The sequence below is a fragment of the Elgaria multicarinata genome, chromosome 5 (assembly GCF_023053635.1).
Source record: "Elgaria multicarinata webbii isolate HBS135686 ecotype San Diego chromosome 5, rElgMul1.1.pri, whole genome shotgun sequence".
In the NCBI taxonomy this organism is placed as follows: domain Eukaryota; kingdom Metazoa; phylum Chordata; class Lepidosauria; order Squamata; family Anguidae; genus Elgaria; species Elgaria multicarinata.
This window is the reverse complement of record NC_086175.1, coordinates 76,314,610-76,332,386: the sequence shown is the minus strand read 5'-3', so window position 1 is coordinate 76,332,386 and position 17,777 is coordinate 76,314,610. Positions and strand designations below refer to the sequence as shown.

The 17,777-nt window shown below is 39.8% G+C and overlaps 1 protein-coding gene across 1 annotated transcript in view; it reads right to left on the bottom strand.

Annotated features, from left to right (window-relative positions):
* LTN1 (listerin E3 ubiquitin protein ligase 1) overlaps positions 1-17,433 on the bottom strand; it is a 37,230-nt gene extending 19,797 nt beyond the window's left edge. The window contains exons 1-15 of the mRNA XM_063126721.1: positions 17,249-17,433; positions 15,258-15,461; positions 14,392-14,490; positions 13,615-13,845; positions 13,421-13,473; positions 12,706-12,886; positions 10,641-10,814; positions 9,268-9,458; positions 8,735-8,882; positions 7,117-7,893; positions 5,811-5,852; positions 4,008-4,200; positions 3,477-3,716; positions 2,257-2,410; positions 265-415 (exon numbers count right to left, since the gene is read on the bottom strand). Coding sequence (XP_062982791.1) covers positions 265-415; positions 2,257-2,410; positions 3,477-3,716; positions 4,008-4,200; positions 5,811-5,852; positions 7,117-7,893; positions 8,735-8,882; positions 9,268-9,458; positions 10,641-10,814; positions 12,706-12,886; positions 13,421-13,473; positions 13,615-13,845; positions 14,392-14,490; positions 15,258-15,461; positions 17,249-17,290 — 2,880 coding nt within the window. The 5' untranslated portion in view covers positions 17,291-17,433. The remainder of the gene's footprint in view (positions 1-264; positions 416-2,256; positions 2,411-3,476; positions 3,717-4,007; positions 4,201-5,810; positions 5,853-7,116; positions 7,894-8,734; positions 8,883-9,267; positions 9,459-10,640; positions 10,815-12,705; positions 12,887-13,420; positions 13,474-13,614; positions 13,846-14,391; positions 14,491-15,257; positions 15,462-17,248) is intronic.
* Between the last annotated feature and the right edge of the window lie 344 nt (positions 17,434-17,777).

Here is a 17,777-nt window from a genome sequence, read left to right as displayed (position 1 = left end):
CTCTCCTTCCATTCACAGAGCAAATAGGATCCAAGTCATTTACTATTTAAAACTAGCTTATTTAAAATACCCTTCAGATGAATATGTAAAATTAAATTATTAAAATGTGTATCTTATATTGGCAAAAATTGCTCTAATTACATCTTGCACTGGTTTTAGTTCTTGGACCAATCTGCTACAGAATTCCTCAAATGCACCCATCTAGCTAGGCAAATACTAACAATTACTATTCATTGTGTAATGACTTTGTGGAAACGTATGTACCTCACTGGACAGAGATTCCCGCATCTTTTCCCATTCCAACTTGCTTGGAGTAAGCCATTCAATATAATCATTCATAATATAAGGAGAAACTTCATTAGCTTCCAGCAGCTTAGTCAATAAGTCACTGACAGTAGAGACCAAAACCTGCAAACTGGGAATAATAATGATGATGATGACGATGATGATGATGATGATGATGATAATAATAATAATAATAATTTTACTTGGACATTAAGACATATACAAAATCAAGTAATAGCAAAATACCACACCAATGTTTATCCACACAAGAATGTATTGATGATTCTTGCATTTTCAAAGTCACACGTAGTTTAAAACACACAGTGGCTGCCATTTGGATCATTCCGAGGAAGAGCGACAGGATCACGTGCTCCCCCTCTTCTTCCAGTGCAGCTGTGAGAAGTTTGGAAGTTTCCATTTCCATTTTATATTATAGAATTGTATCAGCCTGTAGCAGAGGAAGAAAGCAAAGCAGGGTGCCCTGCTAAGAAGTCACCATCCTCCCTCCTCTGTCACCTGGCAGAAGCCATTACATTGGGCTGCAGCAGAGGGAGTGAAGGAAGGAAAACCACCATAGACTCTGCTTAGAAGTCACCTTCATCAGCATCCTCCCTCCTCCAACAGTTACCTGGCAGCAGCCATTACATCAGTCACAAAAGAACTTCATCTGGCTGCTGAAGCAGCTGCAGGGCAAAGATTGTTTATTTTGCCATCAACCCCTAGGTTTCCCAACTGCTGCTGCCATGGCAGGGATAGCTGAATCACCTGCTGGTCACCAGTTTCAGGCCACTGAATATGGATTCCGCACTGGTGGGGAGAACCACTGCCAGCCACTAGGAGCATTGCAGCAGTTGATCCATCAGGGAAGCCAGAGGAAGGATTCTTATTTATTACCACCCTGGGCTTCCTGGGTGCTGGGTGCTTCCGTGGTAAAGATCAGCAGATGTTCTCCAGTTTCTACCAGCCAACCACTGAGAAGACAGCTGGGATGCCTGTAATTGCATTTTCATGTGTTTTATTATCTTGTAAGTTGCCTTGTCAGGGCAGTGTGACCTATAAGGCAGGTTAAAATTCTTTTTTTAAAAATAGATTAACCAGAGTCTAGCACACTGTCTAAATCCTAAGCTGTGGTTAATTGAAACAAGTCAGCCTCCTAAACTATGATTTGAACCTGGCTTATTTCAACTCAGTATAGTTCAGATTAACTAGAGAGCATCCAGGAGCTCCTGGGGGAGGCAGATCAGGCTAAACCATAGTTTGCACATACATGCGGAAAACATATCAATGTGATGGTTTCAGAGCCACTGAGGTTTGGCGGTTAGACTGGGGACCCAGGATCAAACCCCCGCTAAGCCATGAAGCTCACCAATTGATTGTGGGTCAGTCATTATCTTTTGGCATAACCTGCTTCAGAGGGCTGTTGTGAGAATAAAAGGGAGTTGAATCATGTATACTGTCTTGAGCTCCTTGGAAGAAGGGCAGAATGAAAAAGTAATACATAAATGTTTGGTGTCTAAACAAGTCATGGCTGGTGTGTCATCTAACTGAACCAATGTCACCGAGCCCTTAATCATGGCAAGGAATTGAGAAAGAGCTGTAGGATCATGAACTCCCTCTCTCCACTCCATCCTCTTCTCAAGCACAGATCCTTTACCACCTATGGTTAACAATTATGGCAGCACTGACTTTCATAACAATTAAGGCTAGGCTCAGGCCTTAGCTAGACCTAAGGTTTATCCGGGATCATCCCTGTTCATGTAAATGACCCACAGGATATCCCGGGAGCAGGCAGGGACGACCCCGGGAAAATCCCGGGATAAACCTTAGGTCTAGCTAAAGCCTTAGTCTTAGACTTTTAAACCAGTTTCAAATCTTGATTGCAAATCCTGAATAGAAGATGAAACTGTGGCTACAAGATGGTTAAATCTGTACTAGCCAAAGCAAACAAATTGTGTGGTGCAGTATAGATACCTTTTAACATCCAACAAAGAAGACTGAAGCTGGTTCTTGACCCAAAACGCAGATCTCTGCAGGAAGGTGCTCTCTTTGTGCATATCACTAAGCTGATGCACAAGCGTAGTTAAGCCACACAACCAAGTGTGCTTCAGCTTATTTACAAGGAAATCTACATCAATGAAAAAAAAGGTCCAATGCTTTAGCTACTGAACATATGACAAATGTTAATCACATTGACCAAGCTGAAACTTGAAGAATAGAATCCTATCCTTGAGAGTTATTTATGAAAGAGGGCTATCTAGTTCCTAGTCCACAACCAATTTTAGTATAAAGTTTATTATCAAATACTAGGTCAGATAAATTATTATGCATTCAGTTGCAGAAGATGTGAAATTCTTAACCTGGTAATTATCCATTTTGCTATGACATAATTCAGTGCTATACAGAATGATGGGTTACTTTATTCTGATAGGATTCCAAAATCTTTGAAGATTTCACTGCTGAAACATTTATTCTTACACTGCTTCAAAATTTAATTCTCTGTAAGACTGGGTGTTGTAGTTATTATTGTGTGTTTTTTCTCCAAGAATAGAAAAATTTCCCAGTTCAAGCTTGCTTTAAACAATCTGCATACATATCTTCAATATATAGCACACACATACAAAAGCAGGACCTTCTATCTTCTCAGTACCTACACCTGAAGACATGAACTCCACTTGCAATCATTACTTATGTTAGATTGATTTTTATTTATCTTATTGTGTTTTGTTTTACGTACATAGCCCTGAGAGCTTCAGCTATAATCAGCTGAATAAATAAATATAAATAAGTTGTATATATAATATACAGTTATAGCACTAAAGGATAAAAACATATTGATGGTCTGGATGAAATTTAAACATGTGGATGGCCTGACTAATCTGGATGGCACCCCAATCTGGCCTGTGCTGCCTCTTAGGGTTACTCCACAGGGGAATGGATTTAAGCTCCAAGCCACTACAATGTCTCACATTCCTCCAAGCCCTGGAGGAAACCCCTCAGAGGCCATCGCCACTGCTATCCCTGATCTGAGATCACTGGGGATCCAACTGCTGGTGTGCCACCAACAAAAAAGAGAGTGGGGTTTTATGCCTTCTTACGTCATCCATTGTACATGGTGGTGGTGGTGGTGGCAATCCACCCCTCCACCCCAAAACAGTTCTGCACCCCTGGGGCAAATATTTACTGTGCAGTACCTGACAAACGTGTTGCATCCTGGCTCTGTGCACACAACTGGAAAATGGTGAATAACAAATCTTCTGAGGACGGCATCAACAAGCATCCTTTCACCGAGCTGAAAAAGTTAGAGGCGATGTCACAGATGAAAGACACTGATGGTTCTGTATTTCCAGCTTCTGAAAGATCCTTAGCTTTAGACAGCGCTGCTTGAAGTTTATCAATAATCCTTTTAACGTAAACTTCACCAATCAAGGACTCTGTTGATTAAAAGGAGACAAATTGAAAGTTATTCCCTGATCAATGTGTGCATTATTCTGCAATCATTCTGAGGCAACTGGACCTGCAACAATTAGGGACTCTTCTTTTTAGTGGTCTTAGGGAAGTTGCATTCCATACCTTGGAAATCTTATTTACTTGCATATTATCAAGGATAAATGCAATATTATAGTGATGGATACCAATGTCTCACATTTCCCACCCATGGCAGGCCAGTCCCCTAGTTCTTCCACAGAACTTTATTATTCCTCAGGAGAACTGAAGTTACCTACCATTTTTAATCAGCTGAGATAATACCAAGCTTAGTAGGGTCCATCTCTCCGAATGAAAGGATTCTTCTGACGCTACTGTAGTTTTCAAGCTTGTGTTACATAGATCATCAGCCAGAGTTACAAGCTTGTCACCTAACACATCTCCTTTTAGCCAAGTAGAACTTAAGGAATGTTTCTCTGAGCCTGAACATGCCTAAATCATAAAAACATACAGGGTTTTTTTTCAAAGCTTATTTAGAGTGGTCATTTATTTAAATCTCAAAATATGCATAGTTGCTTATTATAAGCATCTCTATAAAAAACAGTTAAGTGGGTATTGAACATGGTAATTGTCATGACACAGGCCTCACACACCAGGCCTTGTTGCACACAAACCCTCCTCAAGCCAAGCGCCACCACTTGAACAACCTGAGGGTAGGGTAAATCACAACCTTTCCTTCATATGAGAGGGTAAAGGCTAGACTCTGAATAGGTTTTACTGTGTATGTAATAAGCTGAAGGTTATATATAAGTTGTTTACGGTAGTAACTTTACAGATACGAGGTTTGAGGTAACAAAACAAAATAAAATGTTTATTTTTGTTTAACAGATCTTAGTTACTTCAAATTCAAGTTATTTGAGTAGATACAGAAACACTTGAGGGCAGAAATCATAAATACCAAAGACTTTTATTATGCTTCCACTACATCCCAAAGAAGTGATATTTCTTTTTTTATCTTCACCACATATTTATGGGAAATGGTACAGATATTTCCCAAAAATATTTAGTTAAGATTGCATCTATTTACAAAACAAATTCTCATAAGATTGCTGAGCCTAGCAATGTGTAGTGTTGCATGCAAACAGCAGATCCTTCTTAATTTTGTTCCTATATCCTTGCTCACACTTAAACTACAGGATTTTTAAGAAGTGAAATTACTGACACTCAGAAGTGTTTCTATAGTGAAACCAAGAAGATCATGTCAAAATACACACACATTAAAGACTTGCCAGACTGCAGTCAGAACATTTAGATAAATAAGGTTGTATCCAATGGTAGCTTTGCCTTAGTGGAAAGGGCTTCCTCTCATGAAATGCAGAGCACCTGATTTTCATTGATCCTCCCTCCAACCCACTTAAGCTTGCTATTCCTACCAGAAAAGCTACTCCTGCAGTTTGTGTCAACCATAGAAGAGAAGAGAATATAAGAATGTAAGAAGAGCTGTGCTGGATATCAGACCAAGGGTCCATCTAGTCCAGCACTCTGTTCACACAGTGGTCAACAAGCCACTGTATGAGATGGTTCAACAACACCCTCCCACCCATGTTCCCCAGCAACTGGGTATACAGGCTTACTGCCTCTGATACTGAAGGTTGCACTTAGGCCTTAGGACTAGTAGCCATTGATAACCTTCTCCTCTAGGAATTTAACCAATCCCCTTTAAAGCCATCCAAATTGGTGGCCATCACCACATCTTGTGGTAGCACAAGGAGAGGCTGTGGGGTGCAACCAGAAGTGCTTTCTGTGACAGCAAAGCCACCATTGGATACAATCCATACATTTTAACATCTGAAGATCCAAAAGGTGGAGTCAGAGACACATGCTGTGCGTGTGCACAAGAACGTCTGGGCAGATGAGGGAGGGGAAGCAGCTGATTTTGGTGTCCATCTCCATCCCCTCCATAACTCCATCTGGGGTGCTGTTCCTGAGGGTTGCCACCAGACGGGGAAAGCTGAAAAGACTGCAGGCACTGAAGCAACATTGTGCTTCGATGGATCCCAAACTACTCCGTTTAAAAATACACACAAAAATCTTGAGCATACCTTTTGAATTATCTGAAGGAGGATATTCCACTTCAACCCCATCTAGGGAAAGAAAAGGGGGGAAAGAGCTTCAATATTGTGACAAGGAGAAACCTGCACAATCTCCCAGAACAGCCTAGGAGTTTATTTATTCTTGCTTACTTTCACACACACACACACACACACACACACACACCTGTTGTCTTCCTCTCCAGTGCATGTACACAAATACAAATAAATCTGCTGCAGGGGAAGCCCCTCTTCCCTTTGTTCACTACGGCAGTCCAGTCTAATTTTATGACTACCAAATCGATGGCTCCCTTGTGAGTGGATCTGCTTGTAGGAAGGCCATCCTTTCCCTCTAGAAATAGCCTCTTGCTTCATGCCTCATCACCAACAAATGTGGGATTGGTGGAAACGCAGGAAGGGCTTTCTAAATGGCAGAACCCAGACTATGGAAGTCCTCGCCCCAAGAGACTCATCTGGCATCTTCTAGCTGACCTTCTGAAATTTTGTGAAAACCACCTCATTTCAATGGACTTTCCATAATGGTTGTTAGTTGTCACAACTGATTGGCATAATTTTGTTGAAGCTTTTGCAGATTTCACTTTTGTGCATTATGCTGCTCTGGGGTTTTTATGGTATTGTTTTAATGTCTGTTAGCTTTATTTTGTTTGATTTTTAAAAACTGCTTTATTGTGCACATTTCTGGATATAAAAGCAGATTATACATCATAATATGAAATGAATAAATCAGTATGGTTAGCGCTAGCTACATTTAGACAGCTAGTCAAAAATCTATTTATATGGGCTTCCACATGAGCGATTTATTGCATGCTCATGACTGGTCGCTCATGGAAGTTTGCAGGTCCTTTTCGTGAAGTCATCAACAGCTGATGCCTCTCCCACCGTTTTCAAGTGGGAATCCACCATTTTATAAAACCCTAAAAATGCAGTAATAAATGGAAAACTTGCTATAAAATAGCACCATCTGCTGGTGATGAAATGAAAATATATGAGAAGGAACTGGCAAAACGGGGTGAGGGGGAGGGCATGCATTGTGCCAATCCGGAAGTCAAAAACCCAATATGGCTGTGGGATTTTTGCTGAATGTGGAGAAGCCCTTTGACTGCATTAATGTTAATATTTTTCCTCTAATATTATTTCAAAATATTCAAAATATTTCATCCCCATCTAGAAGAAATTAGCTAAAAGATGGACAGCAAACAAAAAAAACCTGCCAATCCAAATTATTAAACTAAGGAGAGTCCACAAAGTCAAAGCACATAAAATAAATTTTAGAGGGTTTTTTATAAGAAAACTGTACCTTTGTTAAGTCGTTGAGAATATTCTCTCTCTCAGTGGCACTGTTGCAGCAATGGAGAATGCTATACAAAATATCAACCAAGAAGTCGGTCTCTTTTCTCCAGTCTTCTTTTAGCCAACCTATTAGGTTTTCATACAGAAACTGGATAGATGGATTTTCATACTGGAGCTTTTCAGCTTCCTGAATATTGTTCCTATCTTCCAGCAACACCTTGAAAACTCTACTAGAAGCAAAGTTGCTGAGCAGAGCAGAGAGAAACTTTAAGTGCTGGTCAGACCTTTGTTCATTGGTATACACAATACTCAGTTCTGCAAGTTTACAAACTAAATCTTCTAAAGATTCATTCTGTAGAGATGAAAGATGTTGTCCATTAATCCCATGAATAAGAGTGCCAGGTTCATTGTTACTTCTCATATCTACACAATTCTCATATGCAGTGTTGCTTTCAACTTCACTGTCTTCTGGAAATCTGATTTTTACAGCTTTTCTTTTGTTTGGCTTCATTTTGTTTTCTGGGTTCTGAAGGATTTGTAGCAAATAGGACACAGCAGCCAAAGATTTCTCATCTGCGTCTATTACATCAACATGTCCCACACATATATTTGAAAGGCCCTCCCAAAAGTTCAACAACATTCTCTTGAAAGTGAGAGCTGTTCCATCAGCACCTGACAATTCTGCTCTTGTTTTCCAAAAAATTAAAATGTCAGCTACCTCATAAAACAAAGGTCCATTTTGTAACCTGGGCTCTTTAATCACTGTGTCGATGAGGGGAATTAACTATAAAAGAAGAAAACACATTCGTTTTAGTGATGAGCTGAAAAACTAGGACATCTCTTTCAAATGCTTTCTGCTGCTGCAAAATGTGACCACTGCTATGTTGTTGATGTTATTATTCGGAAGAGCATGGCAAAAGTGCTCACCCATTGTGCAAGGATGAGTCTACATTGCTGAAGCAGTCAGGCCAAAGCTCCCTGATATGTTGTGTTGCACCAGCAGGCAATGAAATGGTCACAGCAAAGCAACACAAGAAATGGTTGCCTGGTTGCCTCAGCAACTGGGACATGCTTACTCCCACCACATATCCAGACACCTATTAAGACCCCACCTGTTGATTCCAATCTGACGTTAAAACATAACCATATCTATCTTGATGTCATGTGACATCAAGTCTATAAACTTGACAATTAGATAGGAAAGGAGAAAGAAAGTCCCAGCAACATTGAGAGAAATAGCACTGAAGCAGTAGCTGTTTGGGGCTGTAAAAAGGCACAAAAATGTACAAACATTCTGAAAACAATATGAACATTTTCAGCAGGAAAGATAGACTTTAGAAGCAGAAATGTTATCTGGGGGGGGGGAATTTCTGCTTCTAAAGTCCATTTTTCCTTCAGAAAATGTTCAAATGTTCAGATATTATAGTTTATCTAACATGTTTATAAGTTTAATCCTAGGATCTTTTAAATCCATGTTTCTAAATGTGATGCTGAAGGCAGCCTTTTCGGTTGTGCTTTCTTCCGTTTAAAAATCTCTGCATAGAGAGCTTTTTTCAGCCTGTTTTAAACATTAGTAAAAATCATCAAATATCAATGATATTTTAAGATCCCCAACAATAAAATACCTGGTCATTTATAAGCATTTCTTGTATTTTAATTTCTTCTTCTTCTTCACCTATATTCTGTAGTACTGTGAATCGTAAACATTCCATAAATGCTGTTATGATTGCTGAACATTCGGAACGGCAAACCATAGCTCTTTCAGTCAACAACCTAAGCAAATGCAAAATTAAGAAACAGAACAAAGTTATTATTGATTTCATGTTCAAATGTAATTAAGTAATAGTGCAGTAAGTGTTACCAATTACGAAGTCAGTATCAGAAATAACAAGGAAGGCAAAAATGATTTCTGAAACATACAACACAAAGCAGAATTAGATCAGAACAAAAAGTAATAAGAACAAGAATAATTAAGAATATTATTAAAATATTCACGACATTATTGTTGATAGTTACATACATGACAGTATCCAGAATACTGATGTTTGGCATCTGCAGCTTTCAAATTTGTTTAAGTTTTGTATCTTCTCCATTTCTAAACACACGCAAAGGCATAAGAAAATTCTTGAACTGAATAACAAGAAGTAGTGTCTCATACCCTTGAATGATGGAAGTGAAAAATGTAATGGAATAGTCCAACTTTGGTTCTGTCATGCCATATGGTATCTTGCTCATAAATGGCAAGAGATTAGGATATATAATAGTAGCAAGACCTCGTCCTCCTTCTCGAAGCACGGTCCACAATTTTGGCAGGACTCCCTTTTTTGCATTCACATGACTCCAACAATCCTAGAGAACAATACACGGTGGAAAAGGAAATTAAAAAAGAAAGAGCTCTCTAACACAATACTGTATTTCAATGGCTATCCACCTAGGCCACTGCAAAAGAACTATACCACCCTGCTATCTCAAGCACGATAATAAATTCCACAAATGTAGTTCAAAAGTAGTGAATCCTAAAAAGGTTTTAAGAGATATCAGAAAAAATGTATGTAAAGATGTTTGAGAAAAACTTGAACTTGACCTCTTTTCAAGAAGGGATCTATAAAGTATGTGCTTTTACGGGGGAGGAGATGTAGCTCAATGGCAGAGTACTTGTTTTGCATGCAGAAGGTCTCCTGTTCAACCCCCAGCAAGAAACACTGGATAGCCCCTGCCAGTCAGTGCCGACAATACTGGGCGAGACGGGCCAATAGTCTGAAAGTATAACGCAGCTTACTAATAAACTGAATTTACTGAATTTACTAGATTTCACAAATTAATTTTCAGCTGAGTACTCAAGTTAACATTACAGTGAACAATCACTACTCCATATATTCATTCTGTAAGGAAGAGCATGGCTACACTTATTTAAATGAGTGGTCTTCAACGAGTAGGTCAGAACCCAGGGGCAGGTTGTGCTCCTACTTAAAATCAGTTGATTAGGCGCATCACTGCCATTTTCTTGTTTGTTTAAGATTTGGATTTTTTAATATAAAAAGAGGGTAATCAGTTCAAGAAAGCATAGGTCTCCTTTACTTTTAATAGTTGTGTAGAAATAGGTATTTTGGCAGGCATAACTTTTCTTATTCCCATATGGCAAGTTCCACCAACCCAAATCCTCGCTTTTTGCACAATCAGTAAATCTACAGGAAGCCTACCTTCTCTAGCATCACTTCCTATTTATGGTAATATATATATATATATGTGTGTGTGTGTGTGTGTGTGTGTGTGTGTGTGTGTAGGTCATATATTGCAGGTCATACTTAAACATGGGCCCTAGGTCTGAAAAAGACTAACTATCGAAAATAATCTGTAAATTATCAGTGTCTGTAAAAAAGTTACATCTTTAGCATTTTTGAAGCATGTACCAGAAATAAGCTTTTGCCTTATACATTGGTATCAAATCTTTTTGCATAAGTACAGTCCAAAAGGTGAGCAGGTCCCTGAGAAGTAAGAGAAGTAATGCCTTCATTGAGCTTCCTGTATTACCTCAATGGTAGTAAGGACATGAAGTACAGCTTCCCAAAGAGCAGGGCATACAATGGCATCACTGTCATCAATGCTAAGAAGAACTGCTGGGCAAACCCTTGACGCTTCAGCATTCATGGACTCAGGAACGTGCTGACAAAAAGCAGAAATCAGCTCAAAAAAAGCTGAACGAACCTGAAGTTGAGGAAAGGGAGGAAAATTAAATCTTTTCAAGCAGTGATAGTGAGCTATAACAGTTAATCACCTTCATATTGGTAAAGTGCTAACCACTATTTTGAAAAGTTAATGACAAAGCCTAAGAGCCCAATACAAGAACCTTTTTAGGCATTTACACTGGAATATGCATGTGCAACAACATTTTCAAGGCTGTTTTTTCTCCTACTTGCAGCTAAAAGTCTGGAAATTCCAAAAATGGCTTGTCAAACAGGGGGACAAGGGGAAGGATAATTCAGAGCTAAATTTTGTCTTTAAAAAAAAACCAGGAAAACAAACACTAGCAAAGTTTGAAACTAGTTCAAGAATGTTGTCGCCAAGTTGTAATGTAACTGTTTTTCTTATTATATATTAAATAATACAACTTATTTATTTATTTATTACACTTCTACACCGCCCCCATAGCCAAGGCTCTCTGGGCGGTTTACAGAAATTCTAAAATTAAGATAGAAACGAGTATACAAAATTTAAAATTCTAAAACACAGAACATAAACACATAAAGCATTAAAAACCGATTAAAAACTAAACATGTGGGTGATTAAGATGTGCCGCCATATGCCTGGGCAAAGAGGAAAGTCTTAACCTGGCGCCGGAAAGATAGCAGCGTTGGCGCCAGGCGAGCCTCGTCAGGGAGATTGTTCCATAGTCTGGGGGCCACCACCAAAAAGGCCCTGTCCCTCGTTGCCACACTCTGAGCCTCTCTCGGAGTAGGCAGCCGGAGGAGGACCTTACATGTTGAATGTAGTGACCGGGTATATTCACGTCGGGAGAGGCGTTCTGTCAGGTATTGTGGTCCCAAGCCGTGTAAGGCTTTATAGGTCAAAACCAGCACCTTGAATTGGGCTCGGAAACATACAGGCAGCCAGTGCAAGCGGACCAGAGCAGGTGTTATATGGTCAAACCTTCTGGTTCCCGAAATCAATCTGGCCGCTGCATTTTGCACGAGCTGCAGCTTCCGAACCATCTTCAAAGGCAGCCCTACATAGAGTGCATTGCAGTAATCTAACTTGGAGGTTACCAGAGCATGGAAAACTGAAGCCAGGTTATCCCTGTCCAGATAGGGGCATAGCTGGGCCACCAACCGGAGTTTGTAAAAGGCACTCCGTGCCACTGAGGTCACCTGAGCCTCAAGTGACAATGATGGATCTAAAAGAACCCCCAAGCTACGAACCTGCTCCTTCAGAGTGAGTGCAATCCCATCCAGACCCAGTATTAAAATGCATGAACCAAGAGTACTAAGAAAACACTTCATTATGTACTAATGCTTCCTCTACAAAGCTCAATACTCTTAGGAGAACTACAATTCACAATATACTTTAATTGAAGCTATCCCTTTATTACATTGCAAACACAAGAACTTGCAACTAAGGAGACAGTATATTAAATAAAATAGACAATGTTAACTTCAACATTGCTCCAGTATGGCAAGCTTTATTCATGTTTATAGATCTTGTCCAAGATGAATGTTTTGAGAACTGGAGCACACAGATATATGTAGTCTTGTACATGACTAAAGGATAAGCAATTTGAATGCAATATTTCAGCATTTTGAGTTTGACAGAACTTTTAGATGTTTTATCAGTCCAAACAGCAAAGAACAACAACTGTTTAGTAGCTGTTTATTATTTTTAATGAGTTTTCAAGAGCTACTTTCATCCAAATCTTACAGAACAACTAATACCACACTCCAAGAAACAAAACAGCAATTGATATGAAAAGTCTAAAATAATTTTATGATTAAAAGGGGAAAAACTTTAATATAGATAGCCCAAATGCCCACAACTGATGCAATTTTATCTTTAGGCTCTACTTTGGAACAAACTTCTGATGAGCATAAAAAGGTAAAAATACCTGTGGTGTGTTATGCTTCCCATATTTCCAAAATTTGTTTTGAGACAGGAGAGGGTTAAGCTTCTCTTCCAACGAACTATTCTCACTACTTGGCAACATACAAAGTAATTTCTTTAAAGCTAGCAAAGAACAGGTCAGAATTCGAAAGAATTTGGCTTCCCTTTCTTCCTCTGGCACAGTTCTGGGGAGAAAAATGAATAATAAGATGTGCAACATTATAGACCACTTACTAGTATACTTTTCATATTTGATTTTAAATTCCTTATTAAAACAAAGCACAACCTATGAAAACCAGATCTTCTCTGGTTTTTGAATATCCCACACAGTACATGTACATCCAGAGATCAGTCAGTCATTAAGGTTTATGAGAAATATTATTCTAAATAGACTACTACTTTGATAGGTAGTTCTTTGTGGGAAAGATAGATATGAATTCCCATGCAACAACTGAATGAGTGGGAAGCCGGGCACATACAAAGAGATGTGTGAGCTGACCTATCAATAAGGCTGCATGCTCACATAGAAACCAGCATATGAATACAAAGCTTTGAACTGGGAGAAGAGTGTCCTATCATTTGGCATGACTGATCTCGAACACACTTTACTTCTTATGTTCAAGAAACTTCTTAGTTTTCCATACCTCTTTGGAATTAATACAAAATAAATATATTTTTCCAAAGGAAAAATAAATACATGTTTATATAGAAGTACATACTGTGGGTCACTTAGTGTATCAGGCGTTTCTTTCAAAAGATTGTCTTGTAGCACCTGGACAAAAAGAATAAATAATAATTAATAGATTTAGAAAGAGAATTAATTTCAGTCCAATGAGAGACTTCATAAACTCCAAAAAAGATAAACACTACTTGCTTAAAACATTAAAATAGTCATACAAACTGGAAAACTCACGTTCAGAATTTCATCTTTACAAAACACTAAGGCTTCAGGTTGTTTACTTGGTGGAAATGCTTTTTCAAATGCCACTTTTGCTGCTGATGCTGCTGGAGAGTAAATGTCACACTGAGCTATCAGCCAGTATCCCATAAGACTTCTTAAATGAGGAGCCAAATGTTTCTTCACTTTCAAAATAAGCTGCTCAAAAGCTTGCTGTGTTGCTTCTCGGACTCTGCGATCATGATCCTGTAATAATTATTAAATAATAATAATAACAACAACAACAACAGTATATTTATTACCCGCCTCTCCCTCTGGATCAATGCGAAGGACAACACAGAATACAAAACATTATAAATACATAAAACTGATTAAAACATATAAAAATTAATACATTATTAAAATAAAAGCCAGACATCTTAAAATTCGACTGGGTAGGCCTGCCAGAAGAGATTAGTCTTCATTGCTTTTTTATACTCAGAAAGACTAATGAGTTGGCGGATCTCTTCCAGCAGGCCATTCCACAGTCTGGGAGCGGCAGCAGAGAAGGTCCTCTGGGTAACAGTTGTTAATCTAGTTTTTGCTGGCTGAAATAGATTCTTCCCAGAAAAAAGTACACAATAAGTGTGTGTCTGTGTGCACATATACACTATAATTATAATATTATATTACGCCATATTATATATGTACACAACTTAAAGCAGTTTCTCTCTCTTAAGCACAAATAAAAGCAAATTCTGAGAGGCATAATCTTGTCCATTTTTGTCATGAGCCAAACAGTTCAATACTTACAACAGAAATTTTACAATAAATTCTGGGCCAATAAGGTAGAACACCTTTAACGATCTCTGTTTCTCTCTCCTTGCACATTGTCCCAAATTCTTGCATAGCCTAAAAATTAAAAACGCCAAAAATTAACAAGATTTTAAAAAACAAAACACAACTTAATATGCTTCCTCATATGGTTATTATTTTTAACTGAGCTACATTAGCTACCTGGCTTTCCCTGGATTGCACTCAAAGACTTTCAACCCATCCTTCAGCAACCTCTGTTTGTCAGATCAAGATCTGCCAATGCCTTGACCTATTATATGATCAGTTTGGAATTTGTGGGGATAGCATCTGCTTTGGGGAGTTTCCAACACCGTTTCGAGTCTGTGGCTCACCTTATAGCTTAGCCCACATTTCAGATTTCTTTTCAGAATATGCTACTGTATTTACAAGGCTTCAAATCATCATACAAAATGGAAGCTCGTGAAGCATTCAGAACATCACCATTCCTATTCTCTGCATGGTTTATTGTTTTCTTTATGTGTCACATTATATTATAATACTAAAAATTGAATTAAAAAAGATAATATATTTCTCCTTTCCGTAAGACCCAAGGTGGTTAACAATAATAAAGTAAAGATTGAAGTTGAGCAATCTTAGCACAAAGATAATTTCAACCAAATTTAACAAACTGTACAATAGCCTATAACGCAACATTATTGGTCTGAAACAACCTGAAAGTGACTAGTTCTTTATCAATTTATTTCTCTTCTCATGTTGTCTGTCTCAAGATGCTTTAAGTGCCCTATGGGGATAGAAAAGCAGCCTGAAAATGTTAGTACAAAGAAATAAATGCTGAACCTCTCAGGGCAGAACAAAGAACGTACTTTTAATTTAGTTATCACATCTCTTTTGGAAAGTTTTCTCAGCACCATTCGGAAGTCGGCATCTACAAGGCTATCTATTTCTTCAGCTCCTTGAACTGCAGGAACATATCCTAGGTCACTTGAAGATGTCCCAAAGCCAACAAACCCAGGAACAGTTCCTCGCTCTTTGGCAAGAAGTTCTGCTGCTCTACCACTGCTAGAAGGCTATTTTGAGGGAAAGAAAGACTGGGATTACTTTTAAAGAACAATTTAAAAATCAATGTATGTTCACATCCCTGCTAGAGTTCATTTTTGTTCTACACCTTAAGGCTTGTTTACCAACCGAAGGACACATTTCCATCCAAAATCATAGGAATAGCTACCATCCCAAATGAACTAATCTTACTGGCCAGATACCAGTATATTAATATTCTGATTGCTAGCGGCATTCCTGCTTCTTCATGGCGTCACCCATATACACAGAGCCTGCACATATGGGCTCTGTGTATAAGTTCCAATGAACTTGTAGAGGTTTAAGGTGGGACCAACAGACATGTCTCTGAAGCCCCCATATTCTGCTTTCACTCCTTCCCCAAATGAATACCTAAACAGTGCTAAGAGTGGGGAGGCAAGGGAGAAAGAAGAATAACACAGGATGAACCTTAAGCATCAATCAATCTTGTTAGTTGCATTTAAGCCTACTGAAAATCAAGGATCTTAAGGTCACTTAACTCTCCATAGGATTAGACTACTTTATCCTCACAACAAACATGTAAAGTAAATTAGGTTAAATTATTAGGTAACAGAGAAAAACATTTACCACGTAATAATACCATAAAGTACATGTATTGCTTGGTAAACTGTTCATCTGTATTGTCCTGCAGAGGTAGAATTTTACAATTTTTCAACACCTAAATTAGAAATCTGGAGCAGCAAGGAACTGGTAAAATCCTTCTTAACACTTGTCAGAACAACACAGATGGGTAAATTACCAGTTTGGTAAATTACCACTTTGTGTCTGGCTGGCTGTGAATACTCATAGTGATATGAGCTTTATGGCTAAACAGAGAAGCAGACAGGTCACATCCAGTACTTTTATCTGCCACACTATCCAGTACACATACTCACAGACATTTAAAACAAATTAGCTGTACTCACTGTGGGAATCTGTGGAAGTATTTGGTCAAGAGATGGATTTTTCCCCCCTATTACATGTTTATGACAAAGTGGGGACTCGAATTCTTGTTAGTAGAAGAATGGAACCCCAAAAAAGCAAATTATTCTATACTAGTTAACAAATACAAGGCCATGATAAATTATCATGTGTAGATGGCATGTGGATGGCCCTGCACCATGACCAAAGAAAGTCCACATACCATGGCAAAAAACTGTCATCTGAACTCACCCTCTGGCAGTTATGATGTGTGTTTTAGCATGTAATCCTGCAAACTTTATCGTGCTTGTATCAAGATAAAACTTTTCAAAGGACCAAAACTCTACTATCACTTCTTTCACTCTTGTGGGTTTCAGGGTACAATCATATGCATATTTAGACAGTGGGGAGGCCTACAACTCCCAGCATGCCCCAGCCAGCATGGCTGACTGGAGCATACTGGAAGTTATAAGACTTCTTACTATCTAAATATACATAGGATTGCGCCCTTGGGCAATTTGTGTTCCCCCACCACCTTTAAATGGGGGTAGGAAAGAAGACGAGTCAAGTACACCGTCCTTTAAGTATGAGGAAAGGCTGTGGGAACAGGTTCCGACCCGCATCAGTAAAGAGAGAACTACGCACACCGCACGAGGAATCCTGTGTCCACCCAGGAAAAAAGCAGCTCGTCTGAACGTATTCTAGCCTCCCATGTTGCCAGCGTGGGAGCTGCTCCTGCCTGATGGGGTTCGCTTCCCCCCAGCCTGGCCAAGGGCCCTCCACGCCCACCCAAAATGCTGACAGCCGAGGGAAGGCGACCTCCTGGCTACCCGCCGCACAACGGCGCTGACTCACTCACCCGCACGTTGCCCTTGGTTCGCTGCTTATTCTTGCCTCCCATGGCAGCGGCGGCCGCGGCGCCGACGTCGAGAGCGAGAAAAGCAGCCCGGCCGAAGACAGCTGGTCCGCGGCAAGAGACGAGGAGGCGGCGGCGGCGGCGGCGGCAGGGCGCTTCCGGGAGGGACGGAGGAAGCCGAGGAGATGGCGGAGGCCGGGCGCTGGAGACGGGAATCTCCGCCCCTCGGGTCGGCGCGCCGCCGCCCCGCCTCGCGCAGGGGAAGCAACCGGGAAAGGGTTCCCTCCGTCTCGGTGGGCGGGGAACGACATCCGCGCGGCGCAGCCCTCTCTGTACAAATCCTATGGTCCCCCCGCCCCGCTTTTCCTTCAGCATTCTGGCTGCTTTGGGAGTCCGTGACGAGAGCCAATGGTTTTTTACACTGAGATGTGCAATTTATTGTCGTTTTGCCTCCTGTCCTTCTTCCAAGGAACTCATGACGGCATTCATGGGGGCTAGGTGCGATTTTCCTAAAGCAACAGCTTCATAGAAG